The 24,681-nt window shown below is 39.1% G+C and overlaps 1 protein-coding gene across 4 annotated transcripts in view; it reads right to left on the bottom strand.

The window, feature by feature from the left end:
- Window positions 1–24,681, bottom strand: part of Arhgap6 (Rho GTPase activating protein 6) — a 563,361-nt gene that overhangs the window by 36,890 nt on the left and 501,790 nt on the right. For all 4 annotated transcript variants that reach the window (XM_008852904.3, XM_008852905.2, XM_029555998.1 and 1 more), the window contains exons 4-8: window positions 14,091–14,347; window positions 11,597–11,792; window positions 5,886–5,941; window positions 2,192–2,342; window positions 1,046–1,194 (exon numbers count right to left, since the gene is read on the bottom strand). In XM_008852904.3, the coding sequence (XP_008851126.1) occupies window positions 1,046–1,194; window positions 2,192–2,342; window positions 5,886–5,941; window positions 11,597–11,792; window positions 14,091–14,347 (809 nt within the window). The remainder of the gene's footprint in view (window positions 1–1,045; window positions 1,195–2,191; window positions 2,343–5,885; window positions 5,942–11,596; window positions 11,793–14,090; window positions 14,348–24,681) is intronic.

Genomic DNA, 24,681 nt, shown 5'->3' with positions numbered 1-24,681 from the left:
TATCTGGTAGTGTGAATGTGACAAAGAGATCCACAGATTGCATATGGGAGAAGGAATCACAGTGGCCCTGAGTAAGAAACAGTTCTAAGTAGACTATATCTGAAGGGTCCATGGGACTATGTGAACCTACCTCCAGAAGTTGTCTGTAGGTAACACAGAGTTACAATGACAAAGATCAGTACTTTCAGTCTCCTCTATACCTGGTTTAGGAGCAGAATAGACCCCTATCCCATTCCACAAATCCCTATTTTGGAGGGGTTATTTAAAGCACAAAAGGATCTCTTGCCACTATTGCAGATGAGATTTCCAGGGATGAACTAGAAAAACTAAAGTGAGGATATCATATTTTGACCGCAAGTCAGAGGAACAACTCAAGCTAGTTAAGAGTGGTAACCTCCTCTCACTGCCGTATTTACTTTTATGTAATTTTTAATTCCTCTGTAGCTAATTGTTTATCTTCCTCTTACATATGGAAATTTAGAATCTTGAACAAAGCATCTTTATGGAAAATGCCAGCCTCATTTTGAAGCATCATTGAAATTTACAAGCAGGTCAGCAGCTTTATATACGCTTTCAGGAACTGTCCCTCCAGAGAAGGCACTGTTTTATATAGACACATACATCAGGGATGATGTGGGGGCTTTAGAATCACCATGGAAACAAGTCCATCTTTGGGCACATCAGCAAGGGACAACTTACATTACATTGAGATGGGAAGACCTACCCTAAATGTGGGTGGTACCATTCCCGGGACTGTGGTCCCACACTGAATATGTCGTCCCACACTGAATGTATATCTGCTTCAGGCTTCAGCCACCTTGACCATAATGGACTGTACCATTGAACTGTGAGCCAGAACAGACCTCACCTTCCTTAACCTGCTTTTGTCATGTATTTTGCTACAGCTGTGATACAAGTGACTAGTGCAAATGAGGAGTCATCAATTTTTAAATGTGGGGTCATATTGATGGTTGGAGCTTTAATGACAACAGTTATAACAACAGAAGAACAAGGAAAGGAAGTCTCTGTGTTAATGGTAGCATACCTCTTGCCCATCTTTGCTGACATTATCATCGGCATGCCTGGCCACAATGGAGAGGAACTGTAGTAGGCGGTGGAGGGTGTCGCAGTTGCAGGGAGGTAGAAGGTAGATGAGGAGCTGCAAGGTGCCCAGCTGTTCCTCTGGCTCCAACACTACACAAGGCAGAGAGAGGCACTCTAAGTAAGAACAAGGGGAGCTGGCGCTGTTCAGGTATGAGGACCCCTCTTCTTTCAACATCTGCCTTAAGATGTTACCCAGGCCAGCCCCACTTCATGCGTTTACCCATTTTCCCCACTACTTTGGCAACTTAGCTACAAGGCCCTATGAAATTCTAGAAAGCACATGGACTTAACAAAATATGCTATCTAGAAACTTCATGAGAAAGATAACCCACTGCCTTATTTCCTTTACCCTCCTTTCTCTTGTTTGTTACTCATTCTGACTTATTGGATTTTAGTGTACATTAAATATTAATAACAATGGCTGATCACTGGGGAATGCTCTGAAATCTGAGTTTATAATGCATTTAAAGCCCTTTTCTCTTGAAGAATGCACAAGGGACAGAGTTTTTTGGCAGTACCAAGACATATCACAGACAATTCTTTCCCAGCAGTGATGCCATCTCAAGTGCTGCGTTACAGGAAGAAATGTGTGCAGGCTGACACAGCTGTGACATATCACTTCTCCTTTTCAGACTGCTTTTTTCTGTGTGGCTTCAGTATGCAGAGCCAGGAAAGGTTCCTTTGAAAGTACTGCCACTGCACTATGTCCTGCCCTCTTTCTTACTCTGAGCTCCTTGGCTCCATCCTTCCTCATACCAGAAGCCCCAATTCATTTTTAGGCACAGACTTAGTGAGTTCTTGCCAGTGCTTCAAAGCATCAACTTACAGCACTTTCTACTGCCCTGGGATCATTTGAAAACATCTCAAATTCTTCTTGGGTTTTCCCATTCATTTTACTGCAACTTTCTTCTTGCTAATTCTCCCGAGGGTAAATCTCAGAAAATCCCCCAAATAGCCCATTCATTAGAGACCAATAAATAAGGACAGAACTGCCTCTCGGAAAACACATGCACAAGATTTTCATGAGTGAGTTGGACATCCTGGTATTCCAGAGACATTTTCCCACAAATTTCACTGTGTTACGTACAGAGAGTGTTGATAAATGCTGTGTACAGCTCCCTGGTGAGAAGGGGATCAGGCATGTCCCTGAGGAACTCCTTCAACAAGGCTGCCACATCATGAACACTATGCTCCTCTTCCAGAGAGACATCAATCCCACGGTCAAACTCCTCACGTAACTGGAAAATCAATGGTTCAAATGTTATTCACATAAGGCACATAAGGCTACTTTGACAAAAAAGCACCCTAAAACCAATGACACTAAGTAGTCATCCAACCTCCATATTTAGTGCTCAACAAAGGAAAATTGTTGATGCAGAATTTCTGGTATTAAGTCTATACATATCACAAAACAACAACAAAGTTACCTCAGTCTACAGAGTCTACATAACCCAGTTATAAATACATACATATATACATATTTTAATGTGTTATTATAAAACTAGGTGTGGATTTTCTGTTAATGATCTATGTAAAGGGGCTTAGTAACAACAACTGGAAGGTCAGGAATAAATGCTAATGGTTAGAAGAGAATTTAGGTCAACTGTAAACGTGGGAGAAACTGATCTATTACACAGTACTTCTCCGTGTCACATTCAAATTTTGATAGTTTACCATTGTACCGCCATCACCACCACCACCAACAACAACAACAAAAATCCAAGAAGATTTCTTTGAACATCATGAAACTAAAAATGTGGATGTGATATTTGTGACTAAGATTTAAAAGATGACAATATCATGATACAATCTATCTTCAATTAGTCAGAGTAGTCTTATGAGCAAATACCAGAAATATTCTCTGCCTTAATCATTATATGAAGCCTATTAACATGTTTATCAGGGAGGAAATATGATAGCAGAAGGCAGTCATGATTCAACTCACTACTTTCACCTCTGACAGCTCGATTTCCCTTACGCATTATTCTCTTTTGTAGAAATAATGATTCAAGTTCATGAACTGACTGTGCAATAAACTTCTGTAAGACTTCTTTACTTCAGGGGTGGTAGAGCTGGCTCAGTGGTTAAGAGCACTTGCTGCTCTTGCATAGGACCTGGATTTGGTTCCTACTACTCATATGATGGCTAACATCTATCTGTAATTCCAGTTCTAGGTAATCTGATGCCCTCTTCTGGCCTCCACGGGCATTGAATACACATGCAGACAAAACACACACGACATACAAATAAAAATTCCAGGGGGGGAAAAACTTTTCAATAATATATTAAAAAAGAATTATTTACTTCCTTTTTTATTCATTCAATAGTGACTCATTTCATTTTACTGGGTCTCAGGACCTATTATGGGCCCTCAAAATACACATACAATAATGATGCAAAGTCCTCGTGGCTCCTCCATCCTTCAGACTAGTAGAGAGACAAGGTAATTACCTCTGTGTGTTTATGAGTGTGTGTGTGTGTGTGTGGTATGTGAACATGTGTTTGTGCATACATGTGGAGACCTGACAGGATATCAGGTATATTTATCTGTCATTATCCACCTTTTTTCTGTTCAGACAAGGTTACTGACTGAACCTGGAGTTCACCAGTTTTTGGCAGGATGGGAACATGTGAGTTCCAGGGATCCATCTGTCTCTGCCCCCAGCTTCCACCCATTCTGAAGTTACAGCTGTGTGTCCACGCCCAGATTTTTAAAACTAATTAATTAATTAATTAATTTTATTTTATCTGTATGAGTGTACTGCCTGAATGTATATGAGTGCATCTGTGTCATGCAATGCCGTGGAGGTTAAAAGCGGAACTGGAGTTAAGAGCGGTTCGTAGCTGCCAGGTGGGTGCTGGGAATCAAACTCGGGTCCTCTGTAAGAGCAGTCAGTGCTCTTCATGGCTGAGCCATCTCTCCAGCCCCCATGCCCACATTTCTTATATGTATGTTTTTATTGAGTTTTGTGCATTTCATACATAGATTTTTAAATGCAGGTTGTAGGATCTGAACTCAGGCCCTCATATTTGCATAGCAAGTGCTCTTATCCATTATGCCATCACCCCAGTCCTAGCTTTTTCTTTTTGGAAAAAATGTGCACTGTGCTGATAAGTGACATAAAAAGTGAGTGAGTTAAAGCATATTTCATACTTGGAATCTAGTCTTAAGTTACGACTAATTTCATTTTTATTTAGTATACTTAAGTCCCCATGCAGTTTCTTTTCCCTTTTTTTTGTGGATCCAGATAAAGCTGAGGAGTTATTGCTGGCACTCATCATCTCTCTGTCTGATAAGAATTATCCATCACTCTCCTAAATTGTTCATTGATTCCAGAACACTATTCTGGACAATCTAACACCAAACTTCTGCTGCAAGAACATTGTGCAGTGCTGAAATAAATCAAGGAACACAGTCTTATTGTGAAAAATGAGTAGGTGGCCAGTGGTTTCACGGAAACTTAAAAAGCTCAGGAAACATCACAAAAGAGGGAGCAGAAAGATTATAAGACCTGGATGGCATAACGAGTGGACAGGTCAGTGTGGACAGGAGACAAGGCTGCAGCTCTAGGTGAAGAGCTATAGGCAATCAATGGATGCTGAGGGAGAGCAAACCAGTTTTCTCCAGGGACTAGCCCTGTGATACATTATCCAATGCCAAGTGGTCAGTCCTAAATACATACACATACAAGCACCACTAAATGGACTCAGCAAAGTTTCTATGTATATACATATCATCTATCTATCTCTCTATCTCTCTATCATCTATCATCTATCTGTTTATGCAACAATAATAGTCAAAAGAAGAGGTCACAAAATTGAGAGGGAGTGGGGGTGAGAAGAAAGAGTTGGAGGGCGGAGAGAAATGAATAGAAACAATGTAAATATAATACTTGTGTATGAAGTTCTGAAAATATAAAACATAGGGTTTAATTAATTTTATTTATTTGTATTTTATGAGTGTGAGTGTTTTGCCTGCATGTATGATGACAGTGCACTTATGTGTCCAATGCCCACAGAGGTCAGGAAAGGACATTAGATCCCCTGAAACTGGAGTTACAAACAGTTGTTAGCTGCCATGTGGATGCTGGGAACTGAACTCAGGTCCTCTGCAAGAGTAGCCAGTGCTCTTAACTGCTGAGCCCCCAAAATAGGCTTAAAAATTGTTTCTGCAGAAGTGAAGGCATAAATGTAGCATCAGATGTGATGACAGTATGAGTGGGATTTTCATAGCACATTTTGTTAAAACTGGGCACTTGGTAATTATTTCCTATTGACTAACAATTATCCCGCACTTTCTGAGTCTTGCTTTTACAGTTAACCTGTTTATAAAATAGTTTTCTTTTGCCAAACATGGCATGGACACATCCAAACATGTTCTTTCAGATGTTTGACCTCAACTTACTTTCCTAAGCTTCTGAAGTGTATTTCATTTTCCAGGAAGGAATTATATTATAATTGCTTGGAGTGTTATGAAAACATATTCAGAAGTGAATTTACATAAACTTGAACTTTGGTGTGACTAGCCACTGAACACACTTTTTTTTGTATTGATCCACTTAGAAAATGTGATTTCTTTTGGTTAAATTTGTTTTGTAAACATGAAAATTTCCCTTTTTTCTGTTTAAAATTATATCAAATGATTATATTATAGTTTTACTGAATATGTCCACTTTGTTACAGAAAATATAGTTTAAAAAACTTGACATTTACATGTAGTTATTCCACTAAAAATCAAGTGAAATGGAAAATATAACATTCACTTTTCACTTTCCACTTACTTGTCTTACTCTCTTTTTTGAGCTTCCAACTCGGAATATCCCCACTGTCTGAAGGCCTGTAAATAAACAAAATCAACATTGTTTTTAAGCTTTGAGACTCTGGAGGAAATGAATGAAGAAACAATGCAGAATGCTTATGCACAGCGGGGATCTGCAGACCGGTAGTGAATCAAGCCACGCTATTCATCTTCTCCACATACAAAATGGTTGGCACTTTAAGTAGCAGCATCATTTCACATGAAATGTTTTGGGATAATTTTTTTCCCTTTTGATCCTGTGTATATCTAGAACTTCACCACAAGAAATATAATAGTGTTACATTTTCATCATTCAAAACAATTACCTAAATCTGAATTTTATGGGAACTTTAACTCTTTGTCAATTTTGAAATAGTTATACTTTTTCTTTAATCATAAGGAACATATCCTTATACAGCAGGTGGTGATTAACATAGACAACCACAACTGGCCAATGTGCAGACACGAAGAGGCTGCAAACTGCTTATCTCTGAATTGGACTCCTATATCAAACTTCTGCCTCCCAAGGCTTGGGGATCATTGCTGAAGAGGGGCAAGAAATATTGTAAGTTCAGAGGAGGTGGACGGCCCCAAGAAACAGAGTTTTCCAGATAGCTGGTCAGCTACTCATATGAACTCAGAAAAATGGTGAGAGCATGCATAAGGTCAAGTCAGACAGAATGCCAGCATAGACATCAGGAGTGGGTAAGAAACTCGAACCATACCTTAGGGAGCATTGGCATCTGATGGCTGCTGGGAAGGGGAGAGTCAGTGCTGTTTAAAGGTGAGACTCTTGGTAGGTTAACTAGGCTCCAGTGAATGAACTCACACTGAAGGGCATTTGGGGGACACAAACCTAATATATAGGCCTAATGTATATGTACATATTAACATATATAATTAATATATATTAGAGTATAGGAGATTTGGTGGGTATTAGTAAGGGGGTGCAGACACGGGAGGGGATCTAAATGTGATCAAAATGTATTTTATGAACATTCACAAACATTCAATATAAAGGGAAATAATCTACAAAAAATAGAAAAATGTGAGTATTATAAAGGATGCTAGGTGAAAACAGTTACCTAAAATTTCAGTTTATTTCTATTTAGCTTTTATTATCTATCTATCATCTATCTCTATCATCTATTATCTGTCTATCTCTCTATCTCTATCTATCTCTCTATCTATCTATCCATCTATCATCTATCTATCATCTGTCTTTCTATCTATATCTATCTATCTATCATCTATCTATCTATCAATCACCTATCATTTATCATCATCTTTCTATCTGTCTGTCTGTCTGTCTGTCTATCTATCTATCGTCTATCTATCTATCTATCTATCTATCTATCTATCATCTATCTATCATCTATCATCTATCTATCTACAAAGACAATGTCATGGCCTTCACTCAATAGTAGGGCACAAGAATTTTCATGACTTTTAAACTTTTCCTGTAAATGTTATTTAAAATGAATGCAAAATAGTCTGTTATATGAGTAGACCACAATTTACTCCAAATATGCATTTTTTGCTATTGTATATGTTCTTACTCTAAACACCTTTGTGTATGTCTTTGTTCACATTTCTAATCATCTCTGATCTATGTACTCATTGTGGAATTACAGGGCCAAGGCCTATGAAAAGATCTCTCTGATCTAAACCGCTAGTAATGCTATAAATAATTAGGACTTTTAAAGAGCAAGTTATGTATTAGACATTTCAACAATAGTGGTTTAATAACACTGAATTTTCAGTCAGTATCCACATAAGGCTCAATAATTGTGATATAATCAGGTTCCTTTTAGTGTCTTAGTCTATGTCTATTCCTTTTTCTATTCTTTTTCATCTTCCAATATAATTGATTTGATGAAGGAATAGCACTGAGTTCCCACTATAGATCTCCCCACCGTCCGGATTTAGACATTTTATGTTCCTTTCGCCCTTTAATTTCCTATAACATGACAGATAAAGCAAGTTTTCCCTGTTACTGCTATGGATTTATCCGATTGGTAACTGAGATCAGCTCCTATACCTAATATATCTCTTCCACATCTTCAGGAAACTCAGAAGAGGAGAAGCAATATAAATTATTTAGAGTACAATATAGAATACTATTTATTTATCTGCAAAATGATCCTAAGTGCCTACTTCAAAATGTATAACCTGATCCAATTAATTAATGCATATGAAATACATATAATAATATCTGTTACATGCTATTATATAGATAAAGACAAACTCTGAATGGACTCAGTGAGTCTTCTATATACAAAATAGAAAAAATAAAAATAATAAAACATCTTGGAAATTTTAAATTTTGCTAAATTTATATTTTGTTATTTTCACATGTCTTCTGAATAGTTGAAATGTCCATAAAAACCAAATATCAGAGGGGAATTTTCTACACAGAATGAATTTCTCCAAGTTGTTCAGAAATGCCCATTTTTATGACATTTCTTCAATCATAGTACATTTCCACTAGCCAAAGTAACCTCAATTTAAAGAACAGTTTTTATTAACTAGAAATTCATTGCTCTAATTCCCAAATTCCCCAGTTGACTATGATCAGTTATGTTTTTTGAATTTAACTTCACAAGGTTGACCAAATGACAGTGTTTAGACAACCAATGCCTTTTTTCTGATATAACCTTACAGTGATTTTCCTTAGAAAGAAGATATAGTTTAGACATTCAATAACCAGAACATAAGACAGTCACTGACAAAAACAGATGGACATTGAAAAGGCATGGATCAAACAAAGAACTGTGACTTTGCTGAGTCCTGTCCCAGAAATTGATGTGATCATCTTTCTCACTTTTTTTTTTTTTATCAGAAACTGAAATGGAAACTAGATCTAGGAGGACCTGGGTCTCAGACTTAGAGATGTCGGGAAATGAGGGCAGGCACAATAAGCAGTAGGCCTCACCCTAAAATCTGCCTAAATCCAAGAAGCATTATTTAGCCCTGCTATTCTGTGTCTACTTTCTGGAAAAAAAATGCTTAAGGAATTTTGACATCAGGATATGGAAGGTATTTGAATTAAATATAAGTGAAGAAAGGTTAGCTACATGAATATAAATGGAGAAAATATGAATTTTCAAGACCAACTTTGGAGATGGTGCAAAAAAGTTCTTGACAAATGCTTACAGACTAAAGTAATTCTTATCCTCTACTACTCATTTCAAAAACATGCAAATAGCATGTTATGAAAAATGCATATTTGTTTTGTTTTGTTCTCAGAAGTCTCACTATGTGACTTGCACTGGCCTCAGACTCATTATGTGTACCAGAATGTTCTCAAACTTGAATTGTTCCTGTCTCAGCCTCTCAGGTGTGGGGATTATAGGCATGTGCCACCATGCCCAGCAAGAAATGTTATTGACGTTTTGAAGTTCCCTTTTTCTAGTGTTTTAGAGCTGTCAAGTTAATATCTGGTCAAATTTGAATGTGTGTCCTATGTTTTTCTGGATTCCTCTGATAGAAATACCATGGAAACCAGGAATAGAATCAGGACCATGGAAAACTGATCACTTGTATTATTGCCTTTAAGCTCCAAAGTACATATTAAATATTCTGAAATAGAAAAATAACCATTCTAAATATATGAGGAGGGAGGGAAAGAGGGAAGAAGAAAGACAATTAAAAGCATGTTCAAAGTACATAACTGATACACAGGCAGGTGACAGGTTATCTGAAGAGAAGAACAGAGCCATGTTTAAAAATTTTTGTACATACAATTAAGATTTTAATGCATTAAATTTATTGTCACTTCATTATCTAGTGATTTCCACATATAACAAATTGTTTAAGTAATTTAAATGAATTCTTAACACTTTCCACAAAATCCTATTTTCGCAATTAATGAATGACGATATTGACAGTCGTCATGTCTACAAGGTAGGTTCCAAATGTTTTCTTTGTTTTCTCCTTTCCTTCCTTCCTCTCTCCCTTCCTTCCTCCCTCCTTCCCTCCCTCCCACCTTCTCCCCTCCCTCCCTCCCTCTTCCTTCCTTCCTTCCTTCCTTCCTTCCTTCCTTCCTTCCTTCCTTCCATCCTTCCTTTCTGGACTGTGAATTGACATATGGCCTTGTGCATGTTAGGCAACTGCTGTACCACTGTGTGCTGGCTAGCTTTAGTTATCAACTTGACACACCTGGGTAGAGGGAGCCTAAATTGGGGAACTGCTCCATTGAACTGGCCTGTGGTCATGTCAGTGAGGCATTTTCTTGATTGTTGAATGATGTGGGAGGGTATGGGTGGTGTCACGCCTGCCTAGGCAGGTTGTTTTGTATTGTAGAAGAAAACAGGCTGAGCATTGGCGAGGGAAAGAAGCCAGTAAGCAGCATTCTCCATGGCCTGTGCTTCAGCTCCTGCCTCCAAGTTCGTGCCCTGAGTTCCTATCTTGGGTTCCATCAGTGATGAACTGTGATTGGGGAGATATAAGCTCAATAAACCCTTTCCTCCGCAAGTTGGTATTGGTTAGAGTGTTTTGTCACAACAATTGAAAGCAAACGACAACACACTGAATTACATCCTCAACTGCCTTTGCATTTTGAGGCAGAGTTTCATTATGTTACCCAGGTTGACCTTGAACTCACTCTATCCCCAGAAAGGCCTTAAACGTGACATCTTCCTGCCTCCCCCTCCCAAGTAGTTGGGATTGAAAGCCCTGTGCCAACAGGCTCTTCATCTTTTTGTTTTGATTTTTATTGTAATGAGCATATTATATTTAGAGTGAAGAAGCAATCAAGAAACTTTTTCATGTTCATAAAGTATATAGTAAATATATAGCAAACAAAGTTAGGTGATGGATATGGCATTTTGATGAACCAAATATCTAAACTCCAGAAAAGGGTTAAAGAACTGTTCATCATTTAATATCATCATATTAACAAGCACTGAGTTGCAAAGGGATGGCTACAGTTATTTACAGTAGAAATTTACCGAGAGAAAAATAGTCACATTAGAAGCTTTTCTTTTTTCAAAAGTAATTTTGCATGTAATCTTAGCATGTAAAATTATTCAAGGCATTATGCTGTTTGAAGGGAGTCTGAGTTCAGCACAGGTGATCTTTTCCTGAATTTTTTGGTCATGGCCACTTCTAAAAGACTCTTGGGAGCTAAGCACTCCAAATACCATCACACCTCCTAGTCTTGCTGAGTCTAGTAACCTATTTTTTTTTTTTTTTTTTGTCTTTTTGAGACAGGGTCTCCCTGTAGCCCCAGCTGTCCTGAAACTCACTATATAGACCAGGCTGGCCTTGAACTCACAGAGATCCACCTGCCTCTGCCTCCCGAGTGCTGGGATTAAAGGCATGTGCCACACGCCCGGCTATTATTTTTATTTTATGTATATGCATGTATTGCCTGCATGTAGGTAAGTGCACCCATGTCATGTGATGCCTGCAGAGGTCAGAAGCGGCTGTTGGATCCCCTGGGACTGGAGTTATGGACAGTTGTGAGCTGCCATGTGGGTGCTGGGATTCGAACCCAGGTCTTCTACAAGAACAACCATATTCTTAACCGCTGAGCCATCTCTCCAGCTGCAGAGTCTAGTAACCTCTCTTATATTGGTAAACTTTAGTCACAAAAGGAAGTTCTGGTCCGAGGCTTGCTCAATGGAACACAGACCTGAAGCTGGGTGCATAAGGAGATGATACTCAATGGCTGATGAGAAAGTTACTTACCATGCTTTTCCAGATGCTGACAGCAGCTGTCCACAAGCCTGGGGACCTGTCTGTAAATAGGATTCAGACTGAGTTTTTTATCTCTGGCTTTTTCTTTTTTATTTTGAGCCTCAGCAGGCAAGGAGAGTTGTAAAGCCTCTAGGAGTCGAGACTGGTTGTCGTCCAGATCGGTGATGGAATCCACTGACATGGCACCCTGAAAATGAGGCACAGACTTGAAGAGTATAGGCAGCAGAGGGTAAAGCACCTGCTTCCAGAGGCCACCCAATACATTTGTTTACCAAGAACCGTCACTCTGAAAAATAACTCCGCTTGACTGAATTGTGTTGTTTACGTATTTATTTATTGATGTCAAGAACTAAATGCTTTTTGAAAAAGTTAGGAAATCTCCACAACATGGAGTAATGTATTGTTAGTTATAGTTTCAGCAATAGATAGAATTTTCCAAATGGAAGACAAGAGCAACGAGAAACACATAATTAAAATATTTTAACTCAACCACTTCATTTTCTGAAACAAGAAAAAAAATGCATACTCAATGAGTGAGGTAAAGTCAGAGAAGAATAAAAAATACCCAACTATGGCTGTAGGAAGTACATGTTTAAAACAGGAAGATTCAAATCAGGCATGGTGGCACATGCATGTAATCACAGCACTCTGGATGTGGAGGCAGGAGGATTAGAGATTCAAGGTCATCCTCATAGGAAGTTTGGAGCCCCTATGAGGGGACTACAGACACTATCTCAAAAACAAAAGAATGCTTGCATAAAACAGTCTTAGGTTAGTTTTACTCAGAAGCAGTGTAATATGCTTTATTAGGTGAGGCAGTCCCAGGAAACAGCTGTAGGGCAATGGGGGTATGAGGTAGGGGAACATTTTCACAGCTGTGAGCATTGTGGACAACTGGAGCTCAATTTTCATGGAGGACTCTAGGGGATAATGAAGATCATGCACCTCAGAGGTCACCTTGCTATGGGAGGAAGGAACTGGACTATTTACACACCATGTCATGGGAAACACTGGGTAAGGACAGCCTCTTATGATAGGTGCACAGCAGAGATGGCATCTCCTTAGTGTGTGTGTGTGTGTGTGTGTGTGTGTGTGTGTGTGTGTGTCTCCTATTGGTATACATGGGAGCTGTTGTCATCAGGGAAAGCTTTCTGTAAAGAGATGTGGTACTGGAAAATGGATGGCAGCTGGCATGGAAGCAATGGTACTGTGGGTGTTACAGCTACGTATCCTTCATGAAGACTTCTGTAAGAAATTAGCTGCTGGAGTCCTGGTAGGGCCTGGACAGAGAAGAGAGCATTTGGGAAGTCCATTGCCTTGGTCCTGGAGTCCTAGAAAGATCACATTTAGAGTTTTGATGCTGCTGTCAATATGGGTTTATAGACACTCTGAGACAATGACAGGCTTAGAAGCACAAATTCCTCTAGACTACTTAAATAGCCCATAATTTTGTTGTTTTTCACTTGGAATCACAGTCAATATCATAAAAAATAGGAGCTCTGTTATACCTTGGGGAAGTCCTGAATGTTGGTAACTGACTAAGAAACACGAGTTATAAATGGAGGTGTGGGTACAGTTTTAATTAAGGGGGCCATTAATGGCTGGTGATGGCAAAGATATAAGGCCTTCAGGTTAGAGGACAGGAAAAGAAGGCCTCTCAGTGACCTAGGAAATCTTAGAGATGCTTAGCAGTAACTTTGCAATTGCCAAACAGTTGTCTCGAGAAACTCAGCTTTCCAGGTTTCCAGTATGACATGTCAAATAACACAATGCCTAGAACATAGTGGTCACTTGATCATTGATGCAGTATTGCTACAGCATGGATTTGAAAGAGATTTCACAAAGGATTGTATGATTCTATTTAAGGGGAGACAAACTCGATAATTATGGAAAAAAACTGCGTATGAACAGTAATAGCCAATTCATTGGTCCAGGTATATTCTCAGTGGCATCTCAGTTTGAGTTTGTCCTCAAACCTCAGCATCAAGTACAAAAGTATCCAACCTGCAGCCCACAAGTTGTGAGAAAAAAATACATATGTTATATGTGGCATTATGACAGAATTCTGCCATCTACAAAGTCCACATTCAACAGCTACACAACCGAGTTACAAATAAATTGCAAATTTCCCCATCATTTTGATTTAAGTAAGCTTATAGTTTTGGGCCTCATCATGTTCAATAGCTGACCTGGGCTACATGCAACCCATAGGCTTCATGTTGGACATTTCTATCTTAGCAGGAAGTCTACCAAGACAGTAGGAGATAACAAAGGACCACCATCAATGGCAGTAATGCAGAATATTTGGGCACAAAGGCAATCAGGAGTGACACATCAGGGAAATGTTTAAAGTAGTGCTAACTGATGATTCCTAAGTATAACAAACTCCCACAATGTGTCCAGGTTTCACATGAACAAAGACTCCAGGTACAACCATGCTCATCTTTGGCTTTTCTCAGAATCAGAGGAGATCCTGGTCACTCACCCTTCTCCTGGCCCTAGGAGCTGGTTCTGGGGTGTTTGGGGATGTGGACTCATTTGGTGTTTCTGAGGTTGAGCTGAGAGATGAATTACTGCTTGAGAGTTCTTTGTTTTGTCTTTTATTCCCAAATGGGAGGAGAGAAGTCACAAAATCAGATGCATCTTTCTGTTCTTCCCTCTGTGAGTCCTGCTTGAGTTTATAGGCCCGGTCGTTGGCAATGACTTGGGATAAAGGCATTCCAAATGCCTGTGGGATGAATTCTGAAAGCAAAAAAGAATGAGATATTCATAGTTAGAGATTATCCATATCAGCAAAGACTTATTCCTACCACATCCCTAAGAGCAGACATATTCAAATGCTTGTTTTCTGAAGAATTGATTAATCAATCAACAAACAGATGGCTTTGTGCAAGGGGCTATAAAAGTTCCAGTCCTTTCTCATGGGGGGTTGTGATCATGGGATAAAGTGCAGAAGGGTAGAGACAGTCATGTAAAAGTTATAATAGAGTGACTCTCATGTGATTAATAGAGAGGTAATGAAACAATGGCTGAAATTCAGTTAATATAATTTGAGGTTTCCAATAACAGATCCAGCACACAAAATGATAATCCAAAGGGTAGAGGAGCAAGTTGGAAACAGCTTAAGAAGACTGTTCTTTTTTCTTCCTTTTGTTCTGTGTCCCTCCCTCATACCTTCAGCCAGCTGGGTTGAAGCTGTCCCTTCATGATCTATACTCAAGCTTCCTACAAGCATATGTAAAAGTTGACTCTACCACAGTATAGCTTGTGGGAGGCACAAGATAGAGTTTGTTAAATTCTAGGGACAATTTTGGGGAAGGGGAACAATGCAGAGCTCTTCGACTTCATTTGGCAATGTACAAAGAGTTGCTATATACATCACTGTAGTAAATACATGTGTATTCATATATATTGGATCCTCAGAGATAGACATCTTATTAGCAGTATTTTATAGATGCATGCTACAACCATTAATAATTCAATCAAATGCATTATTCTTGTTTGACTCAAAATTACATCTCCTAGAAGCAGCAAATTGGAGTCTAGCCTCTCCTTTGTTTTTATAAGCCCTGTGAATGAAACCATTATGATCAAGGGAAAATAACTCTAAGGTTATTTGTTCTATGAACAAAAGAGCTAACATTAAACCAGGTGGAAAGAAGCTTTAATAGGTTTTCCCGCTTGATTCATGCCAACATTTTAAACTAGGCTAATGGACAAGTCTCCATTAAGTGGAGAAAAGGTACTTTAAAGGCCTGTACCTTTGGTGTTATTAAAAGATGCAATTTGTTTTGAAGTAAAATGTCCTAAGTTCATTAAGGGATTAGCAGAGGTACTTGCTCTATCAATGAACTACAGGACATGTGATAATAAAAAGTTAGGCATTTCTCTTTTGACTTAAGGCTCTTTCTATGTTCCACCAGTAGCAACATTAAGAAGTAAAGAGGGCAGTACCAGACCATAGGCTGTACACTCAAAGGATCTTATACAAATCAGCACTATCCTGTTTGTGGAAATAATGAGATAGTCTGTAAAAAAAGTTTGAAGATAAAGCTGACAACTATATGAAACATAGGCATGTAGATGGAGATAGAAACAATGAATAAGATTTTGAAAGGGATTACATGACGTGTCTGTGAATGTAAGTAGGGACTTGCTAAGATAGGGATTCTTCAGTTCTCTCACAGCCATTTTTGTATATAATGAAACCCAACCAGATTCATTTAGATATTTCTAATATCTCTGGAAAAGGAAGAAAAGACAGTTTCCTTTGGATCCTGCCTTTTAAAAAAGATTTATTTATTTTTAATTATGTGTATGTGTCTGTGTGAATGTGCACATGAGTGTAGGTGCACATGGAGGCCAGAAGAGGGCGCTGGATTCCCTGGGCTGGAATTACAGACAGCAATGTGGGTGATGGGAATCAAACTGAGGTTCTCTACAAGAGAGGTACACATTTTTAATCACTGCACCATCTCCCCAGCTTCCTGAATCGATCATCTTTTAATATCTGAAAGTCTGTCACTGTATGTGTAAATTGTACTAATTTAATACATATTAAACAGGAAATATATGAAGCCACTTTCTCCTATTTTTTCTCTTTTCTTCTCACTCAAGAGGTGTAGCCACTGAGAACAGATTGTTATTCCTCTCTGGCAGTCTTTCTTTTCGGCATGGTGCTTGCTGTTTCAATGCTAGAGTTTTGATGGGGCTTCTCTAGTTTCTTGCTGCTTTCCCTGAGGACTTGCACAAGCTTGACAATGTAGGCCTGTTTTAGCTCCAAACTATGGGACAGTGTCCTGTATTATAAAATTTTAGAAAGGAGTCCTGCATAATATTTCTTCTTAAAAATGTGGCTATTATCAAATGAAAATACTTATCAAAATTCTATTGAGGAAAATCTTTGTTCATGTGTAAATAAGCATTGGACACATATGCCTATCTCTGAGTTCAAACATTTTCTGTGAGGAGGACAAAGAAACTCGGGCACTTTGCAATGGCAGAAGCTAGTAAACTTGGTAATAGGATATTTTAATGACAAGGAAATTACCTAAGACTTGCTGTGCTGGGGCCAGGGACAGCTATTCACAAGTTCTGATCTGAACCATGTGTTTGACAGGACAGCAGCAGTGACTGCCTCTGCCCCCTCATGAAACACAGGGTGACAATGTGGTGGGCTTTCCTCTTTGCTCCCAGCTGCTCCTTCCAGACCTCTACCCTCACACCTGTGGCAAAAAACTTACCACAAGTTTCTTCTTGTCCCTTGTTCTTTGTTATCTTCCACTGTCATTGGCTTGGACTCATCAAAAAGCACCAATCTGCTATAAACCTGGGTGACTTCTATAGCCCCAATCTGCTATAAATCTCAGGTTGATGTCAATGACCCATCTAACTCTCTGTTCTCATGTTTCCTTGGCCTCTTCCCCTCTTCTGATATTTGCCGATATGCTATGTGGTCTTTTGCTTCTATTCACTCCTCTCCATCTCTATCATAATTCTCAGTCCATCATACCAATACTCTGCTCCCACATTTCTGAACTGATTTGTAATTGTCCTTCCTCCTTCGTACAAATGTCACCTTTACACCAAATTTGCATTGTACCATGCAGCATGGTAAAACCAACATGAGGTCATTTCTTCATTAATGTATTTTGATGATATTTCAGTGTTGTAGCATGCAGATCAAAGTCATGCTATAAACCATACAGTCCTCTTCCTACCTTTCTCTGGAACTGTGAACACCCTGGTCACTGTATTCTCTAGGAATGGTTTGTGTGCATGCGTGTGTGTGTGTGTGTGTGTGTGTGTGTGTATGTTGTGTGTGATAATGGGGGCATTTGTGTGGGAGTGTGTGTGCATATGCACATATGGAGGTCAGAGAACAACCTTGGTGTCTCTCCTCAGGTACTTTCCACCTTTGGTTTGAGGCAGGATACTTCAATGGCCTGAAACTTTGCCAGGTTGGTCAGGCTAGGTGGCCAGTGAGCTTCCAGGAACACACCTATCTGCACTTCCCATCTCGCCATCTCTGGAGTTATAGGCACTCACCATCAAATCTAGCTTTTTATGTACACTTAGGGTTCTGAACTCAGGTCCTCACACTTGAGTGGCAAGCATTTTACTTACTGAGCCTTAGCACCTAATAATGGCTCTTAACAGTACTATTGAATATATTTTCTTGGATCATCTTTACATGTAATTGATTCTTGTTTTTTCTATTGCTACTTAATATGAAGCAAAAATACATTGTAGCAAAGAGTCTTACATAGTTTAAAAATATTTTGATTATTATTTTTATTTTATGTGTATGAATGTATTGCCTGCATGTATGTAAGTACACTTCTGTTGTGCAATGCCCATGGAGGTCAGAAGAGGGCATCAGAACCCCTGGAACTGAAGCTATAGGTGGTTGTTAGCCACCATGTGAGTGCTGGGAACCAAATCCGGGTCCTATGCAAGAACAGTCAGTGCTCTTAACTACTAAGCCATCTCTCTAGCCCCATTCTTTTATAGAATTTACTTCACAGCTCACCTATAGTGATAAAGCATGATACAATAGGATTTTGGTACAAAGAAAGGTGCCATAGTTGAACTCATCTTGTGTTTATGTTGCTAAGTGTATGGCATAATTTTACAATGTCCCAAGGGGCAGAGTTATGCCACAGGAGAACTTAGCCCCCATGTGCTTTGATTAGGAAGCACAGGACTATAATAAAATAGTTATTTTTTTTAAACCTTTCCTCAAAATCTGCTACCTTTGAGACAAGAAAGAAATTTTCTGTGCAGTGCCCTCAGAGGACAGAAGAGGCTGTCGGATCCCCTGGGACTGGAGTGATGGACAGTTGTTAGCTGTTGTGTGGGTTCTGGGATTCGAACTCAGGTCCTTTGCAAGAACAAGCAGTGTTCTTAACTGCTGAGTGATCACTCCAGCCCCGAAGTTTTGAAAGTTTTAAAAATACTTTTGTTTGCCAAGAAGTTAAACTAAGGGAAATTAGGTACTTGGAACTCTTTGCATGAAAATGTTTTCCAAACTAATGTCAATGCTGAATTAGCTTCTATATGGAAACCAAGATTAGAAGGGCATCGTGTAAGTGGCAACAGGGGCCCAAGTGTGTCATATGATTGCAGGCATATCATTAAATATCATGCAGGGCATGATGCAGTCTGATTGAAACAATTAATATAGTGGCATATCAAATATTTGTGAATCACTTTTTTATTGGGAGAGCAAGTTGAGTGTGAAAAGCTGCTCCTCTTTATTTTTAGATGAACTAACCCAAGAGGTCATTTAGAGTTTCCTGTTTTCCTTCTTTCAGTGTTGAATTTCAGTGATGATCATTTTTCACATGTGCAGCTGTTATGAACGCAAACGTTAATATTCTATGGGAAGGAAATAATGGGAACTGATTATAGTTGTGCCAGAGCAGCCCTCAGCCACTCCCATGTTTTGGTTCTCGGGATATCCACGGAATGTCTTGCAGTCATGTATGGATAAAACTCTATGTTTCAAAAAGATGTCCTGGATATCTCTTCAGCTCAGCCTTGGATGTCTTGTTTTTAAACATCAAAGCTAATCCATAAAGGGAAAAAAATCTATTTTACAGTAGAGCATGGTACTTTTCTCCTTAGATAAGTGGGTAGATGATGAGCCTTTTCTTTGGAAGCACCATGAGCTTAGTCCTTTTTTTTTCCAGTCAGCTTCTTGTATGACCGATTGGAATGTTGTCTAGTTTTCAGAGCGTAAATAAATATGATTTGATCTGAAAAGCATCTAATGTCCTGCTGGATACCCACAAATTGTGTTTCTGATACTCATTTCCTTGTTCTCAGTGCTGATGTAATAAGTAGGTAGTTATTAAATAAATAATTTTAAAAAAAAGATGAGAGCTGTTGGAGCTGGAGGGAGGAGGAGCTAGACTATACACACATTCTTGCGTTGCAATATGAGCACACACACACACATACACACACACACACACACACACACACACACACACACCCCCCAATTTAGGGAATGGAAACATCAATATTTCCCTGCCCCAAGGGGGGAAATCCTCATTCTGCTTACTCTAGCCTAAATGAGTACTTTTGAAAGAACCACTTAACACTTTCATTGTGTTTCCATCCCAACATCAATATCATGATCATACATAATAAAGCAGCTTTAAGCAATAATGAATTACCAGTACAGTTGTCTTTCCTTATCAGTTTCACTTTTCATGCTTTCAAGTAACCACAGTCAACTACAGTCCAAAAATATTAACTGGAAAATTTTAGAAATAAGAAATTCATAAGTTTTGGACTGGAAAGATGGCTCAGCAGTTAAGAGCACTTGCCGGACCCGGGTTTGAATCCCAGAATCCACATGGTGGGTAGCAACCATCTGTGACTCCAGTTCCAGGAGATCTGATGCCTCTTCTGACCTCTGTGAGTATTGTATGACACAGATGCTCCTACATACATGCAGACAGCACACTCAAACGTATCAAATAAAAATAATAAAATATCAAAAAGAAATGAATAAGTTTTTAAGAATTTTATTTATTTTGCACGTATGTAAATGTACCCATGTAATGCAATGCCTGTGGAGGTAAGATGATTCCCTTGGAACTGGAGTTGCGGTTAAAAACACTATATCCACAGAGAATTTCTCTAATGTAGAGAATTGAAGCAGAACCTTTAGTTTAGAAGACCAATGCATTTTGATCATTAAAAAATAAGGACATCTGGAAGTAGCATTATCCACCCACGCAAAGCCCCTCCATTCCTCCATTCAAACTTTGTGCCAATCATATTTTTTACTTGGCCTATAGAACAGTAGGTTTATATATAGCGTGTTCATACATTCTTAGTCTTGGTTGATAAGCCCCCTCCCATATCTTTCTCCTACTTTCACACTCCCATCCCCCTTTAAACCGTTCCACTCCTAGTATTCCACCCCCTCTACTTTCATATCACATGTGTTTTACTATCCCGCCAGCCCCTTAAGACCTCTGGTGGGTCCGTTCTTGTTTTTTGACCTGTATAGTTAGTTACTCACTGTAACTTAAACATAGAAATATAAGAGTTTCAAAGTTAGGATCAACATATGAGAAAAACATACGGTGTTTGTCTTTGGGGCCTGGGTTACCTTACTCAGTATCATTTTTTCCAGTTCCATCCATTTATCTGAAAATTTTATGTTTTTTTTTTCTTTACAGCTGAGTAATATTCAACAGTGAACTTGGATGTGTAGGTATCTGTATTGTAGGGTAGAGTGTTCTTTGGGTATATACCCAGGAATGATATAGTTGAGTTCTATGGTAGTTCTATTATTAGCTTTTGAGAAACCTTCAAACTGATTTCCAAAGTGGATTACACTAAAGTGGACTAATGGTCCTCTTTACCCTATAGTTTTGCAAGCATTTATTGTCATTTGTTTTTCCCTTTTTCCAGTTTAAATCATTTATTACGGATTTGAATTTTTAAAATTCTTTAATAGCACTCACCATTTATTTTCTTTAAAGCAGCCATTCTGACTGGGGTGAGATAGAACCTTAAAGTAGTTTTATCTTCATAGTCCTGATGGCTAAGAATGTTGAACACTTTAAAAAATAAACCCCAGATCCCAGTCTTAGGTACAGAATACCTCCATCTGAGTTGTTGGTAACTGAGCCACCAAAGGCCCACAAAATAATACATGTTATTGCCATTGCTCTTGATTGCCCACCAGAAATAGATGATAAAATGCTATTTCTGAAGAATCATTTACCTTGGTTACAAGACAATGAAACCAATCTGGCACTGGTTCAGAAATTTCCTCCCTGCGATTTAGCATTCAGAGTGCCAGAAGGTGCTATTTAGTCATCAACAGTCTTAGTCAGCTATGGACCCTCTGTACTACAATACTGACCTTTCAGATAAGATAAATCCATTGTTAAAATAGTCGCATGATGGTTTTGTGGGTAATCAACCACTTTCTATTGGGTTTGTGGCCAATTCCAGAGGAAGGAATTCATGTCTGGTACTATAAACTTCATCAAAAGCTATCATTAGGGAGTCATACACCTTTAAAGTAGAACCTGTCATTGTTATTTTGTTAAATGGTCATGTTGTCACACTGCCTTTTAAATACGTATGTTTATACTCATAGATTAATGCTGCTCTTAGCCTTGGTTAGAGAAGCTTCTTTTGGGAGTAGGCAATTGTTGAAACAGAGTCTTTTAAAATATTTATTATTTTTATTTTGTGTATATGAATATATGGCCTCGATATGTAAGTGCACCAATTTCATTCAATGCCCTCAAAGGTCAGAAGAGGGCATAGAATTCCCTTGGAACTGGAGTTACAGATTGTTGCTGGGCACAAAGGGGGCATTTGTACACATCAACCCATAGCTCTTACAACAGCATGCACAAGACCTGTGTAAGCCCAAACCAGACAAAAACCCAGCATGGATGAGGGAGTGGGCATGAAGCCAGAGTCCTAACTGATGAACTATTGGGAACTGATGACTACTTGGAGAGGGAGAGTCAGTTTTCTTTAAGGGTTTCACTCTGGGTAGGTTGACCAGGCTCCAGGGAATGTATTCACACCCAAGGGCGTTTGGAGAGCACAATTTAGATTCAACAGGCCTTTGAAATAAGCCCACAGTGCTTGTAACATCATGCATAAGACCTAGGAAAACCCAAACCAGAAAAAAATCCAGCATGGATGGGGGAGATGGATTAAAAAACCCCATTGCTAGCTGACTATTTATTGGCAGTTGATAGCTAGTGAAAAAGGGAGAGTCAGTTCTCTTAAAGGCTCTGATGACTGGTAGGTTGATCAGATTTCAAGTGATGGTCACACACCCAGGATCACTTGGGAACAAAAATTAGACCAGATATAGCTTTAAAAATGAAACATAATAATACAGGACATGAAGTTGGGTGTAGTAGGAATGGCATGGAGATAGAGACAGGGGTCTGAATATCATCAAATGCATAGTATGAAATTCTCAATTAATCATTAAAACATTTTTGTATTTATTATTTTTATTTTATGTGTATGAGTGTATTGCATGCATGTGTATAAGTACACCCATGCTGTGCAGTGCTGGAGGAGGTCAGGAGAGGGCATCAGATCCTAGATCCCCTGGAACTGGAGTTATGGATCGTTGTTAACGACTATATGGCTGCTAGGGATCAAACCCAGGTCCTCTGCAAGAGCAGTCAGCACTGAGCCATCTCTCCAGTCCCTAAAATATTTTTTAAGTATGTCAGACAATGCTATGCAGCTAGGCAACTCTTTCTCTTAATTATTCTATAAGTGAATTCTGCTGAGATTTTTCACGTTCTGCTGAACATCCTGGTGAACAGTTTTAGGTTTAGAAATTTGTAAAAATACTGATGCCTGAGATAATCGTGCAAATCAATGCACTCAGATCCCTGCCATGGGCATGATCCCTGCCATGGGCATGATGGTTTTTAGTTTGTTTGTATGTTGATTTGTTGCAGTGCTAGGCATGGAATGGTCCTGTTCATGCTAGGAAAGTATTGCATCACTGAGAAACATCCTCAGCCCTTGAGCATTAGAATATTAAAGGTGCACACATGATTCAATTAGTAACAATTTCATCTCCTTTTGTCCAATTTGAATTACACACTTGAAAGTTTGAACTTATTCTGGCTGGAGGCAGCACCATTGGGATGTAATTAGCAGAGGCCAAGGATGCTGCTAATAAAATCTCACAATCTATGCCACAAATATTTGTGTCCAGTCTAAAGTGCTAATACCACCAAGGATGACAAATCCCACTGCAAGGGAAGCAAAGGTATGGTTTTCCATTCTTTACAATTCTTTATATGCAAGTGCCTTGAGCCAAACATCATGCCCCTTAAGGCATAGTTTAAAATATTTGTGTATAGACTGGTATCTTTTTTGGCATAGATTTTTGTCCAATGTTGTTCATATAATGCATTTATTTTCAAAACCCTTGCTTTCATTTCTTTCCATTACTTTGCAAAAAGCAGAATCTCAATTACTCTGTATGAGAACTCCAGAGTTAGGCACATGAGTGTCGTCATTCATAAGTCATTCACTGTGGCACATAAAATGTACACTCATTCACTAATTATACCATTCAATGATCATTTTATGAAACCATGAGAGCAAACCATAAAAATGAGCTGGTAAAGGAAAAGAACCTGAAAGGGAAGAACAGTGGGAAACAGGCCTTAATAAGGGAGATAGGGATAAAAATTGGGTTAGTTTAAGGGAGAGGGGAAGGAAGGGTAATTGAGATACCTAGGGGATAAGGAGAAAGAAGGAGCTCAAGAGAGGTAGGACTGTAGGAGCAAGGGTATTAGTAAGGAAGAAAACAATGCCTAGCTAGTCACGAAAACCAGAGGGAACCATATTATTCCTACAACCTACTGACAAATTACACATAGCAGATCAAGAAATATATGTCTAGGTAAGGTTTATCTGAGAACAATTGGTCTTTGCCCAAGATTTATCTACACAGCACACAGTATTTAAAGTACCAGATGTGGTGGAACTAACCTTCTTGGATGTTTAACAGACATACTTTGAGGCCTATACTAATTTGGTCAGAGGGACATAAAGGACAGTTTTTTCTCCTTGCCCTCCTAGGTTGACTAGTTACAGGATGTGGGAGACAGGCTTGAGCCTAGGGTGAAAGTCCTAATGACAGCCACACAGCAGGCCTGAGGCAACGGCCCAACCACTGGAGCCACAAGAAACGCCTTGTGACATTTGCTTCCATTGGCAGATCATGGGACTGATGCCTAGAGCTTGCCACTCCCTGATCACCACCCTAGAGAGTCTAAGTTGCAACGCATATATATTGCAACAGCCTGGGTCACGTGGTTCCCAGGAATCCAGGCCCCGTACAGAAAACCGGAACCCAAGTAACCTGAAACCTATTATGTTAATAAGGTGTCTGACTCGCGATGTCATGATAGGACAAAGCCCTGCCAAGGATTTGAGTTGTAACTTCTTGATTGGACCTCTACCCCATATAAGCTTGTGCCCTTCTGCAATAAATTGGATCTGCATCACTGAACCTGGTCTCCTGTGTCTGAATGCGGCTC

Source organism: Nannospalax galili, unplaced genomic scaffold (assembly GCF_000622305.1).
Source record: "Nannospalax galili isolate Female #2095 unplaced genomic scaffold, S.galili_v1.0 scaffold606, whole genome shotgun sequence".
In the NCBI taxonomy this organism is placed as follows: domain Eukaryota; kingdom Metazoa; phylum Chordata; class Mammalia; order Rodentia; family Spalacidae; genus Nannospalax; species Nannospalax galili.
Note: the sequence above shows the minus strand (reverse complement) of the source record. Positions and strands in the feature narration are given on the sequence as shown.